The 13,496-nt window shown below is 41.8% G+C and overlaps 1 protein-coding gene across 2 annotated transcripts in view; it reads left to right on the top strand.

Moving 5' to 3' along the window:
- Positions 1–12,962, top strand: part of PTCHD4 (patched domain containing 4) — a 116,383-nt gene extending 103,421 nt beyond the window's left edge. For both annotated transcript variants that reach the window (XM_060785146.2, XM_060785155.2), the window contains exon 3: positions 5,370–12,962. In XM_060785146.2, the coding sequence (XP_060641129.1) occupies positions 5,370–7,003 (1,634 nt within the window). In that variant the 3' untranslated portion in view covers positions 7,004–12,962. The remainder of the gene's footprint in view (positions 1–5,369) is intronic.
- The last annotated feature ends 534 nt before the right edge of the window (positions 12,963–13,496 follow it).

Here is a 13,496-nt window from a genome sequence, read left to right as displayed (position 1 = left end):
GGGCTTCCAGAATCAGGCCCTCCATCTCTTTTTCCAAAGTCTCATTTGTGAGCCACAGCCATGTTTTGTCTTTGTCAATTTGCCTCTCAATTCTTGCCAGGAACTATCCATGGAGAGCCTTCTTTTGCCACTTTTCTCTTCTGCTCTGGATTGTGTTTTTATGGTATTCACTCTTTGTCTTTTGCACTTGAAGCAGTTTACTACTATTGACTTCCCTCAACGTTGGTTCTTGACTGCCTTTCACATAATCTGCCAGTGTGTGTTTCTCTTCTTCTACCGTTTGTTTCACTTGCAGAAGCCTTCTGCCTCCTGATTTTCTGGGCAGGTAAAGTCTGTTTACGTCACTACGCGGGTGTAATGTGTAGTGGATTGTCATTAGTTTTCTTGTTTTTCTGTCCAGATCACCCAGCTCTGCTTGTGTCCAGTTCACAATTCCAGCAGTGCATCTGATGACGGGGATATTTATTATTATTATTATTATTATTATTATTATTTGAAACAGAACAAGATGAGTCCACAGCAGACAAGATCACTCTGCTTACTGTTGTATTGGATCACACGTCGGTCACTTCCCAAGTGTCTTGGACTGTGTGATGTATCGGCGAATAATGTGTGCAGATCCCAGTAAGGTGGCCTTTTGCAGCTGGCAAATGGGAATTTTGTCAGCGCCGATTGTGTTTAAGTGCAGGCCACGGTCTTTAGGCACTGCACCCAGTGTGGCGATCACCACTGGGACCACTTTGACCGGCTTGTGCCACAGTCTTTGTAGTCTGATATTTAAATCCTCATATCGTGTCAGCTTTTCCAGTTGTTTCTCTTCAATCCTGCTGTCACCTGGGATGGCAACATCAACAACCCATACTTTGTTTTTTAACACGATTGTGAAGTCAGGAGTATTGTGCTCCAAAACTCTGTATGTCTGAATTCGGAAGTCCCAGAGGAGTTTGACGTGGTGGTGGTGGTGATGATGATGATGATGATGATGATTATTATTATTATTATTATGCCACAGCCACAGTAGCATGTCTACTGCTTGCTCCTCTCAGACATCTTCTTAGCATCAGATGCTGAAGACCACATGGGAGGAATCCACATTGCAGCTCCTTCCTATGCTAGTGTGTCCTGGAAAATATGTGATTGGCATGGAAGGCAGCTTGTTCTCACTTTCGCCCATGCAATCCAATGGGTGTGACATTACCCAAACATTGTAGGAAGGATCCAGGCTGCATCAATTCCCAGGCCATAAAAGTAAGAACAACAAAAAAGACCAATGGAAGGAACTGAAGCCAGGATCTTCAGCTGGTGATGAGACGTGATCATTGTGCAGGAGGAGATCTATCTTTCCAGCATACCATATGTTTTCAATTCCCTGAGTAGTTGTGCTCTGAGGCCTTGCAAAGTGACTGATTTTGCCTGCTGATATACTTAGGAAGAGCACATAATGGCATTCGTTCAACTTGGGTTAAAGAACAGCAGCAGCCAGTTTATTTCCTTGTTTTATTATATCATTGTTTCAATTAGGCGGACTAATCAAGGAAGTGCAGAGTATTCAGGTCAATCATAATGTAAAAATTAACAAGTATCTCCTAGGCACAAACTTGATATCCTTGTTTATACTAATGCCTACACACACCCGAGCCATGAAAGAAAATTAATTTTGAATTTCGGCTCTTCTCTTGGTCCCTGGCTGCCAGTGCCTATTGCCCTGACATAAAGGAAATTTTAATGAAACCATTTCCCCAAGCGCACTGTATGCTTTTCAGGTTGCAGTAGAGAAACCGAAGTCTTCAGAACTGTGCTACCTCATCTATCCTATTTTTGTGAAAATCATGACAAAACTCCTATTGATTTTAGAGATGGAGAAGTAAAATTGCAGCCCATTTTTATAACGTAGCTATGTGGATGGTTAAAACAGTTTCACAGCTTTCAGTTTTTTCTTTGGAATGATTTTAGGTTCCCTTGAAACTTAGCACATTATTATTTTCCAAATAATAATAATAATAATAATACCATATTTTCTGGCATGTAAGACTACTTTTTAACTCAAGAAAATCTTCTCAAAAGTCAGGGATCGTCTTATATGTGGGAGTAGTCTTATACGCCGGGAGTCGTCTTAGAGAGCGGGTGCTGAAACTTGACACCAAATTTGGACAGAATCTGTGGTTGCTGCATATGGTGGGGGAGAACTCAAAAATGGCAGTGTGTTGCAACCCAGATCAGGAAACAAGACCGTAAGATTAAATCCACCACACTTGACTGTGGGAAAAACAATCCTTTTTTATTGATGAAAAAATGGTTACAAAATAGAGGAAAATGCAAAGTCAAAAAGCCACAGTAAAATTCAGAAGTCAGGAATATCTCTGAACTAGATCAAAATTCCAAAAGCAACACTATAAAAACCTGGAACCTGTTAGTATCTCACTAACCTGCTGATATACTTAGGAAGAGCACATAATGGCATTCGTTCAACTTGGATTAAAGAACAGCAGCAGCCAGTTTATTTCCTTGTTTTATTACTTGGAAACTAGAAGCCTCTGGGAATGCAGGCCATGGGAAACGGGAACTCAGCCAAGGTAATGCCTCAGTCTAAACTATGCTTGATCTAACAAGACAGCCCAGGGAAAGACACTTTAAACTAAAGAAACTGTTTCGGGACATGCCTCCAGGCTTGGAAGCCTCCTTTTCCTTTAATCTACTTGACCTTCGCAAACTCTTTGATTCACTCCTGTTTTCCCAAATCTGCCTTCTTCTATCCTCATTAAAAAAGGCAGGTGTTAACTCCTCTGGAGAGTTATCACTGCTTGATTCTGAAACATCCTCATCAGGATGTTTAGTTTCACTTTCCCAGCCACTGCCCTCAGAATCAACAGTTTCCAAACCATCAGGGAAAACTACATGTTCAGTGGCCTGTTCAGTTGCATCAGGAAATACAATCAAAGAATCAGGGTCAGGTTCACACGGAGGCTGAGGGTCAGGTTCACACGGAGGCTGAACCCCAACACAGTGGCCGTATCCCTGCCGTATGCAGCGACTGTATGAAAGCATTAAGGGTGACGCTGTACAAATTTGGGCATATTGGGTATGCATGCTAAATTTGGTCCAGATCCATCATTGTTTGGGTTCACAGCGCTCTCTGGATGTGAGTGAACTGCAATTCTCCCAAATCAAGGTGAACTCCCCCCCCCCAACTCTTGAGTATTTTTTGTTGGTCATGGGGGTTCTGTGTGCCAAATGTGGTCCAGGACCATTATTGGTAGGGGTCACAGTGCTCTGTTTTGATGCAGGGTGAACTACAACTTCCATCACAACCCCCTCCAGTGTGTTCAATTGATGATTAATCCTGATCTGTTTGCTGGGTGCCATAGAAAACAGTGGAAAGGGTTATGGGAGTGACAGTGGGTGGGTCCATGCAAATTCCACACCAATGGAGAGAGTCAGAAACCTTGAGATGTCTGTGGTGGAGGAAACACATAAAGTCTAGGATGGTATTGCTCCCATATGAAAGCCTTCACTTGGGTGGTGGATGGTATTGTGTTTGTGGAGGACATTGACAGGAGTTGTACATGTTCACAGCACTCAATGTAACCTGCAATGTAATTGGAGGGAGGGCCTTTGGTGGCTCCTCATAGATGGGAATCATAGCTGTTCGTGGAAGTGGGAGCCTGTCAGTGAAAGTGGACACCCCAGCCACACACACATACATATCTTCACTTTTATTATGGACTAGCCATCCCCTGCCATGTGTTGCTGTGAACCAGTCTGTGCATATGTGTTTTGTGTGTGTGTATATGTATATATGTGTGTGTATATATTTGTGTTTATATGTGGTTTTGCACATGCATTGTTTTTTTTTTTTTGCTTTTGAAGTGCCTTCTGCTGTGTTTTTCAGTGTTTTTATGAGTGATGGTCACTCGTTGGCCTGATAGGTGTATTGTATCCAAATTTGGTGTCAATTCGTCCAGTGGTTTTTCATTTATGTTAATCCCACAAATGAACATTACATTTTTATTTATATAGATACTAGTGTTCTAGTGTTTTCTGTTTGTCATTGGAGTTTTGTGTGCCAAGACTGGTTCAATTCCATCAGTGGTGGAGTTTAGAATGCTCTTTGATTGTAGGTGAACTATAAATCCCAGCAACTACAACTCCCAAATGACAAAATCATTTTTTTTGAGTGATGGTCACTCCTTGGGTTAGTAGGTGTCTTGTGTCCAAATTTGGTGTCAGTTTGTCCAGTGGTTTTTGAGTTCTGTTAATCCCACAAACAAACATTACATTTTTATTTATATAGACTAGCTGTACCCGCCACGGATTGCTGTGGCCAACCTTCCTCTTTCTCTCCTTCCTTCCTTCCTTCCTTCCTTCCTTCCTTCCTTCCTTCCTTCCTTCCTTCCTTCCTTCCCTTTTTTCTTTCCTTCTCTCTTTCCTTCTCTTCCTCTTCCCTTCTTTCCCTTTTCTTTCCCTTCCCCTTTCTCCCCTTTCTTCTTTCTCTACCTATTCATGGACTGCAACTCCCAGCAGTCTTCCTGGCCCATCTGCCTACCTACCTACCTATCTCTATTTAATCTACCTATCTGGAAGATTGCTGGGAGTTGCAGTCCAGGAATAGAAAATTGGAAATATGCAGGGATTGGGATGCTCTCAAAGAAATCCAAGGAGTTGCAGTCCAGGAATAGAAAATTGGAAATATGCAGGGATTGGGATGCTCTCAAAGAAATCCAAGGAAAAGAAAGCTTTCATCTTGGAAGCAGTTCATTTGGATCATCCTCCTCTCCTAAAGGGCCTGGTCTAGGGGATGCTGGGAGCTGTAGTCCGGAAGAGGGTGTGGATATACTATTGTGTGTTTTGTTTACTGAGGGAGTCTTTTTTCACATGCACTGTAGCAGCTTTTTTCTTTTTTTTTCTTTTTGCTTTTTAAGTCCCTTCTGCTGTTTCCCCCCCCCCCCCATATTTTTATGTGTGATGGTCACTCGTTGGCCTGATACGTGTTATTGTGTCCAAATTTCATGTCAATTCGTCCAGTGGTTTTTGAGTTATATTAATCCCACAAATGAACATTACATTTTTATTTATATAGACGAATGTTTTGCACCAATTTTACATTAAAACGCTGATTGTGCATATGCACAGTTGAAGAAGGAAATGTTAACCATAATACGTTTATGTTTTCATATTAATGTCACACTTGATCTTAGCCAAAAGATCAAGTGTGTATTTGTTGTATGAGCAAATTATGGTTCTGTATAGCATCTTTGGTGCCTGTACTCTGAGGGTACTATTGTGCGCGCATGGTACTTTTTGTCATGGCCTTGGGCCCGTACAATATTAATATCTCTCATTAATGTATCTCTTCATTGTCATTGCTTTAGGTCATGGAACAAAAGGAGTGTTTGAGCTTCTGTCAGGATGGCGTCGAACCCGAGAGAATCTGCCATTCAAAGACAGAGTTGCAGATGCCTACTCTGACGTGATGGTTTCCTACACCATGACAAGCTGCTTGTACTTTATAGCCTTCGGGATGGGTGCCAGTCCTTTCACCAACATCGAGGCTGTGAAGGTCTTCTGCCAGAATATGTGCATCTCCATCCTGTTGAACTACTTCTATATTTTCTCGTTCTTTGGCTCCTGTCTCGTCTTTGCTGGGCAGTTGGAGCAGAATCGTTACCACAGTATCTTTTGCTGCAAAATCCCCTCTGCAGAATACCTGGAAAGGAAGCCTGTTTGGTTCCAAACTATGATGAGTGATGGCCACCAACACACTTCTCATCACGAGACTGATCCATACCAGAACCATTTCATCCAACATTTCCTACGGGAGCATTACAACGAATGGATAACTAACATCTATGTTAAGCCATTTGTGGTGATACTTTATCTTATATATGCTTCTTTCTCCTTTATGGGCTGCTTGCAGATCAGCGATGGAGCCAATATTATTAACCTCCTCTCCAGCAATTCACCAAGTGTGTCCTATGCCCTCATTCAGCAGAAATACTTTAGCAACTACAGTCCCGTCATCGGGTTCTACATCTATGAACCTCTCGAGTACTGGAACGGCACTGTACAAGAAGACTTAAAGAAACTGAGTGAAGGCTTCAACACGCTATCCTGGCTCCAACAATATTACCAGTATCTGAGAGCTGGGAACATTACTGCCACAAATAAAAGTGACTTTCTTAGCATACTTCAAAACTCGTTCTTACGAAAGCCCGAATTCCAGCACTTCAAAAACGACATCATTTTCTCCAAGGCTGGGAATGTGAATAGCATCATTGCTTCTCGTATGTATCTTGTGGCTAGGACTAGTGAAAAAACACAGAGAGATATCATTGAGTTGTTGGAGAAACTCAGACCGTTGTCTCTGAAACAAAGCATCAAGTTCATCGTCTTCAACCCTACCTTTGTCTTCATGGACCAGTACAGCTTATCAGTCACTATGCCGGTCTTGATTTCCAGCTTTGGCATTTTGCTGGTGTTGTTACTCACCTTTTTCCTCGTGATCCATCCTCTGGGGAACTTCTGGCTAATTCTCACTGTCACCTCAATCGAGCTGGGTGTCCTGGGCTTGATGACGTTATGGAATGTAGACATGGATTGCATTTCTATCCTGTGCCTTATTTACACTCTCAACTTCTCCATAGATCACTGTGCACCCCTGCTTTACACATTTGTATTAGCCACCGAACACACGCGAACTCAGTGCATCAAAAGTTCACTCCAAGAACACGGGACAGCAATTTTGCAAAACGTGGCTTCTTTTCTTATCGGATTGGTCCCCCTCCTTTTTGTGCCTTCAAACTTGACCTTCACACTGTTCAAATGCTTGCTGCTCACTGGCAGTTGCACACTTCTGCACTGTTTTGTTATTTTACCAGTCTTCCTAACATTTTTCCCACCCTCCAAAAAGCACCACAAGAAAAAGAAACGGGCCAAAAGGAAGGAGCGGGAAGAGATTGAGTGCATAGAAATTCAAGAGAATCCCGATCACGTGACAGCAGTCTGAAAGCCACACAGCCATGTGTTTGTGTGTTTTTAATTACCTAAAAATGTTACACAGAGCTGCAGGGAAAGTAGAGTAAAGCTCTCCACTGCTTGCGCTGGCCCATGTGAAACAAGACCAAGGAAGCCCAAGAAAGGAGCATTTCACAGAGGGAGGTGATGAAGGTGTTGTCTAAAGAATAATGTTTTTTTAAAAAAATGGAAAAGGATCGAGATAGGGAAAAAAACACTCCAATTGTTTTTTCCTTGAATGCTGTCACTTCAACAAGGGCAATGTTTAATAACAGTTTTATTTTATTGAAAAACACACACAAATAAGTTTGATTCAAGTAACCAGTTTGAAAAAAAAAAAAAAGGTCGGTCACAAGGACGCAAACTGGAGAAAATAACAACAAAAATAAGGAAAAAGATGTTTGTGGCCGTATTGTATTCTTAGAGGTTGGTCTCACTTAAAACCTATGCAGCTGGGAAGTAGACTTTCAGTCATTCTAAGCCAAAGTACTTCCCTACTCAGAGTCCTTCCCTACTATTATACATGTATATGTCACAATTGAAACTAATATCATTTGTCCAGTGAACAAATCCCAAAATGTAAGTACAGTAGAGTCTCTCTTATCCAACATAAATGGGCCAGAAAAATGTTGGATAAACCAAAATGTTGGATAATAAGGAAGGATTAAGGGAAAGCCTATTAAACGTCAAATTACATTATGATTTTACAAATTACCATATATTCTGGCATATAAAACTACTTTTTAACCCAAGAAAATCTTCTCAGAAGTCAGGGGTAGTCTTATACGCAGGAGTAGTCTTATATGCAGGGGTGGTCTTATACACAGGAGTAGTCTTATACGCAGGGGTAGTCTTATATGCAGGGGTAGTCTTATACACAGGAGTAGTCTTATACGCAGGGGTAGTCTTATACACAGGAGTAGTCTTATACGCAGGGGTAGTCTTATATGCAGGGGTAGTCTTATACGCAGAAGTAGTCTTATATGCAGGGGTAGTCTTATACGCAGGAGTAGTCTTATACGCAGGAGTAGTCTTATACGCAGGAGTAGTCTTATACACGGAAGTTGTCTTATGCATTGGAGTAGCCCTATGGACGGGAGTAGCCTTATGCATGGGAGTCGTCTTATACGCGAGAGTGGTCTCATACGCCGGGAGTCATCTTATAGAGCGGGTGCTGAAACTTCCAATCCGGATTAGAGAATTTGTGGTTGCTGCATATTGTGGGGGGAGCTCAAAAATGGCAGTGGCCGCGTCCCTGCTGTATGCAATGACTGTATGAAAGCATTAAGGGCAACACTGTACAAGTATGGTACAAGAAAATCCATTCATCAGGATTCGTGGACTTAATGCAGTCCTGATGGTGAGGTGAAGGGGTGCCTCACCGGGAAGGTGTAAGTGAAGGGTAGAGCAAGCTGCAGGAGTCCGGGGTGCCTGGGGTATGGAAAAAAGAGATAGAGTGGCTCTGGGCCCAGAAAAACACACCTCTTTTACCTGTCTGGCCCGCCCTTGTATCCTATTACCGTATCACCTCCTTTGCCTCTCAGATCTCACTCCTGAAGACTGCAGTGAAGAGGTGCAGGTGCGCATGTGTGAGATCTGAGAGGCAGAGAAGGAGGTACATCAATAGGAAAATTACCATAATGAAATAAAATCTGATGCTTTTGAAATTTTTATTTGATGTGTGTTGGAAGAGGGCGAGTATATGCCAAACTCTATATTTTAACTGGAAAAGTTGGGGGTCGTCTTATATGCCCAGTCATCTTATATGCCGGAATATATGGTAAACACCAAAACATCATTTTTAAACAACAAATTGACAGAAAAAGCAGTTCAATACATGGTAACGTTATGTAGTAATTACTGTATTTATGAATTTAACACCAAAACATTGCAATGTATTGAAACAGCAGTGGATCCGGGTGGGAGGCAGACTGCATTGGATAATATAGAACATTGGATTAGTGAAGGTTGGATAATTGAGAGTCTACTGTACTGTATGTATGGGAGAGGAACTTAGCAGACAACTTATACAAAATTGCCATTTGATCGTGTCCCCGGTGTGATTAAAGTGGCCATCGGAATCAGTGATTTTTACAACACGGTATACTTGAATTCAGTGAAACATCCCAGGTTTCAGCCATTGCGGTACTACCTATGATTACTGCAGTGCTGTCCTTTTGCTTCCTACACACTATCTGTACCAACATTAGACACAGAATACTAATCAGGCAGATGTATCAATAGATCATCCTCCACGGACACAGCATGGTGACATTTTTTTGTGCCAGGCTTAAGTGTCGAGCACACAAACACCATGTCAGAAGTTCCAAGATACAGAAGACAATTTTGCCTCTTTAAATATTATCGGAAATGCATGGGTTTCACGTCTCTTTTGCCAAACCGATCCACTGACTATGCTTATTGCCACACACACACACACACATACACACATGCACAATAATAATCAAAAGTTATTAAACATAAAAATTACCAGGCTGCTTTTGAAAATTGATTTTTTTTATAAAGCGTTACTGTTCGATGCCTGATAGAATGTCTGTGATAAAAAAAACCAAGCTTTAGGGCTGTTGAGAATTATAGATTAATGCAGTAAATTTGTTTTTTACTGCATGAGAATAGAGTTTTCCTGTAACAAAAGGACAGTCTATGCTTACACAATATACATGCTTAGAAGCGCAACAGAAAGAGTAGAAAGAGAATGAGCCAATAAGACTCCGAGAGAGTGAGATGTCTCTCTTGAGTCCAGCCACGTATTTCTCTTTTCCAAAGGCATTTTAGAAAGAGTTTACTTTCTGCATTTTTTTGAATGCAAATCTAGCCTTGCATAAACAAGCAATGTCTTCCTGGAAATATATTGTGCATATTTATTATTCTTGTTCAAATGTAATGTCAAGTGGAATGATGTGGGAAGGGTTTCTGGTCTTATCGATTTCTTCCTTTGTTTGAGGGACTCTGTTCCATTCTCAGGCAACTACATCTCTCCTTGTGTGAGGTCAGCTCAGTAACATCCTCCTCAACATCCTCACCTTATATTTAGATAATGTGCATTGAGGTGGGGAAAAGTGGCTTTGTGGATACATGAGTGAGAGATGCTCCAGGTTCTTCCAGTAAAAGGTTTGTTATGTGCAAGCCAGGGAGAGAAGACAGCTTCTTGATCCCTCTCCTGATCCAAACTTCATCCGCAGCCATGCTCAAGTTCTTTATTGTACTGGACAGCCTCTCCTCCATGACACCCGAGCTGTAAAAGGCCTGTGATTATGGAATTATCTGATCTAAAGCCATATTTTTTGCATACCATACAGCGTAGCACTGTGTCGACCGTTGGCCCATCTAATAGTTAGATTTCAGTTCTAATTCTGACAGCTGATAACAATCCAGGTTTGCAGGCAAAGATTTTTCCCAGCACAGATATCCTTCCAAATGGCAATACCAGAACTGAATGAAGAATGTTCTGCAGGGAAAATACGTGCCTACCACAGACTTGTCTCTCCTTCTAATGTGTTGTTCCTCCCCAGTGGATTTTCCCCCCAACCGTTTGAGGAGAAGTATGTCCTAAACCCCCTTCTACACTGCCATATAATCCAGATTATCATAGCAGATAATCCACATTATCTGCTTTGAACTGGATTATATGAGTCCACACTGCCATAGACCCCAGTTCAAAGCAGATAATCAGGATTTCGTATGGCACTGTAGAAGGGCCCTTAAATGCAACTGCTTTCATAATCTTTATGCATGTCTTCTGTCCTTTCCAATATTGTCATTTGGAAAGTTATTACAAATGGCTATTTCTGATGAGAAAACATAAAATATAAAAGACATGGGTTGCTGTGAGTTTTTTGGGCTGTATGAACAAAATCTGGCTACCAGTATTAAAATATACTAGAATCAAGATAGTAAATAAAGAATGCCACTTAGAAACAGGAATTCCAGAGAGTCAACAATCAAGTGCCCATTAGCACCTCCCGAACAAAGGATGCCTCTTGGCAACAAAGGCCAGACTTTGCAGCTACAAGGCTACTCAGGGCCCTTCCAGACAGGCCCTGTATCCCAGGATCTGATCCCAGGTTTTCTGTTTTAAACTGGATGATATGAGTCCGCACTACCAGATAATCTAGAAGAGGAACCTCAAACTTTTTAAACAGGGGGCCAGGTCACAGTCCCTCAAACTGTTGGAGGGCCAGATTATAATTTGGGGAAAAAAACATGAATGAATTCCTATACACTGGATGTGCTGTCGCACGCTGGGCCTGTGCATAAGACCGTAGACAGGACATAAATTCTGTGTGCCCAACGGGATGCCGGGGCTGCCTCAGATTAAAGGCTTTTGGATTTCCTTAAAACAGAGTCTTTAGATTCCTTAAAGGTTCAACAAAGTTCTTTATTAATGAAAACAAACAGGCTTTCTTAACAGTCTATTGACTCCCTCTCTCAATCTTGTCCACAGGAACAGGCACTATCTTCATAACTGTAACTAATGGGGAAATCCTTAACTTCTAATCTGGGCAGTCTGTCTTTGCCTCTGTTGGTGTGGAGCCCCTGCACCCGGTACCAATTGCTTCTGGCTACCACGAGTGACCCTTACCAAGCAGAGCTTTGTAGACCTCCAGGGGAAAAAGAAGGAATTCAGGTTTCGGTGATGGCTGGCTGAAGTCCCTCAGCAAAGGAGCTGTAAGGCAGTATAATTCTCGGCTAAGCTGTGGACTGTATAACTCCGGCCAAGCTGTGGGCTGTATATCTCCCCGGCCAAGACAAAGCTTTCTACAGGAGCTATTGGTATTATGTCCTGCATGAAAGGCTTCTCTGTGTGGACTGAACTCAAAATGGCTCCTATTCCGTCCAAAACCCAAAAAGGGGGTGGGACCAGGAAACCTAACTATAATTGACAGGTGGGTTGCCCTATGATTGCAGCCAAAAGAAGCCACCTATCTGCAGAGCCCCTGAAACTCAGGACTACAACAAACATTCAATGCAAAGCAAATGAAATTGGAGCTCCTGGTACCGTTGTACCTGCACACTGGACAGATCTTATTTGTAGTGCAAAAAACACTTTAAAACAATACAATAATTAAAATGAAGAACAATTTTAACAAATATAAACTTATTATTATTTAAATGGGAAGTGTGGGCCTGCTTTTGGCTGATGAGATAGGATTGTTGTTGTATGCTTTCAAATAGTTTCAGACTTAGGTTGACCCTGAGCGAGGGCCGGGTGAATGTCCTTGGAGGGCTATATCCGGCCCGCGGGCCTTAGTTTGAGGACCCCTGATCTAGAATAAACGGAAAACCTGAGATCAGATCCTGGAATGTAGGGCCTGTCTGGAAGGGCCCTCCATGCTACTCAAGCAGGCTAATGGCAACATTCACATTTGCTTCAAACAGACAACCGTTCTTTCTTCCACCATGGACATTCCACACTTGTCTCATTCCCACAGACCTCTGGACAAATCTCTGAAGATGTCAGCCACAGATGCAGGTGAAACATCAGGAGAGAATGCTACTGGAACATAGCCATATAGCCCGAAAAACTCACAGCAACCCAGTGATTCCGGCCATGAAAGCCTTTGAGAACACATAGAAGACATGGTTTGGAATGGAAACGCCAGACAAATATGACCAGGTTGGCATGCATTTGTGGGAGCCATTTTTGGTAGCCATCCTCCAGAATTACATTTGCATGAACCATGGGACTGATCCATCAATTCTTTTAGATAAAAAAAACTTACTTCTGTTTGTTTTATCTGAAATTTAAAAAAAATGTTTTTGCTTGCAAGAAAACTATGATAAGACCTCCAAAGCTGTTATCAGTGAACTTTTTTGAAACTGTACAGGAAGATATCAAAATAAATGTGAAATAAAGGTTTTTTTGGCCTGATTCCCTAGCATTTTCAAAAGTTGGTGTTGCAGTCCAATAAATATATATTCCTCAAACACTTTCAGATGTGTAATTGTATGTTATCATTTGCTTCCTATCGGTAGAGTCCCAAGCTGGATAGATCAGGACAATGCTGTGGATGTAGTATATCTTAATTTCTGTAAAGCAGTGGTTCTCAATCTGTGTCCCCCAGATGTTTTGGCCTTCAACTCCCAGAAATCGTAACAGCTGGTAAACTGGCTGGGATTTCTGGGAGTTATAGGCCAAAACTCTTGGGGACCCACAGGTTGAGAACCACTGCTTAAAGCCTTTGTTGGTTACCCTCATGATATTCCTGCAAAGATAGGACTGACTGTTATTTTAGGTGGTTTTGTAACTGGTTAATGGTCCAACTACAAAAAGTACTTACCTCTTCAGACTGGGAAAGTTGTGAAAAGGTGGGAAGAATCTCAAATAAACTAGGTTGAATATACAAATGATTTTCAGCTGAGCGGAAGTTTAAAAGGGACATGTACAATAGTTGAAAGATGGGGAATTCAAACAAATAGCTAGTACTTGCAAGGAGAAATTTAGAAGAAATGAAAGCGTATCA

The sequence above is a fragment of the Anolis sagrei genome, chromosome 1 (genome assembly GCF_037176765.1).
Source record: "Anolis sagrei isolate rAnoSag1 chromosome 1, rAnoSag1.mat, whole genome shotgun sequence".
Taxonomy (NCBI): Eukaryota; Metazoa; Chordata; class Lepidosauria; order Squamata; family Dactyloidae; genus Anolis; species Anolis sagrei.
This window is presented reverse-complemented; position numbering and strand designations above follow the sequence as displayed.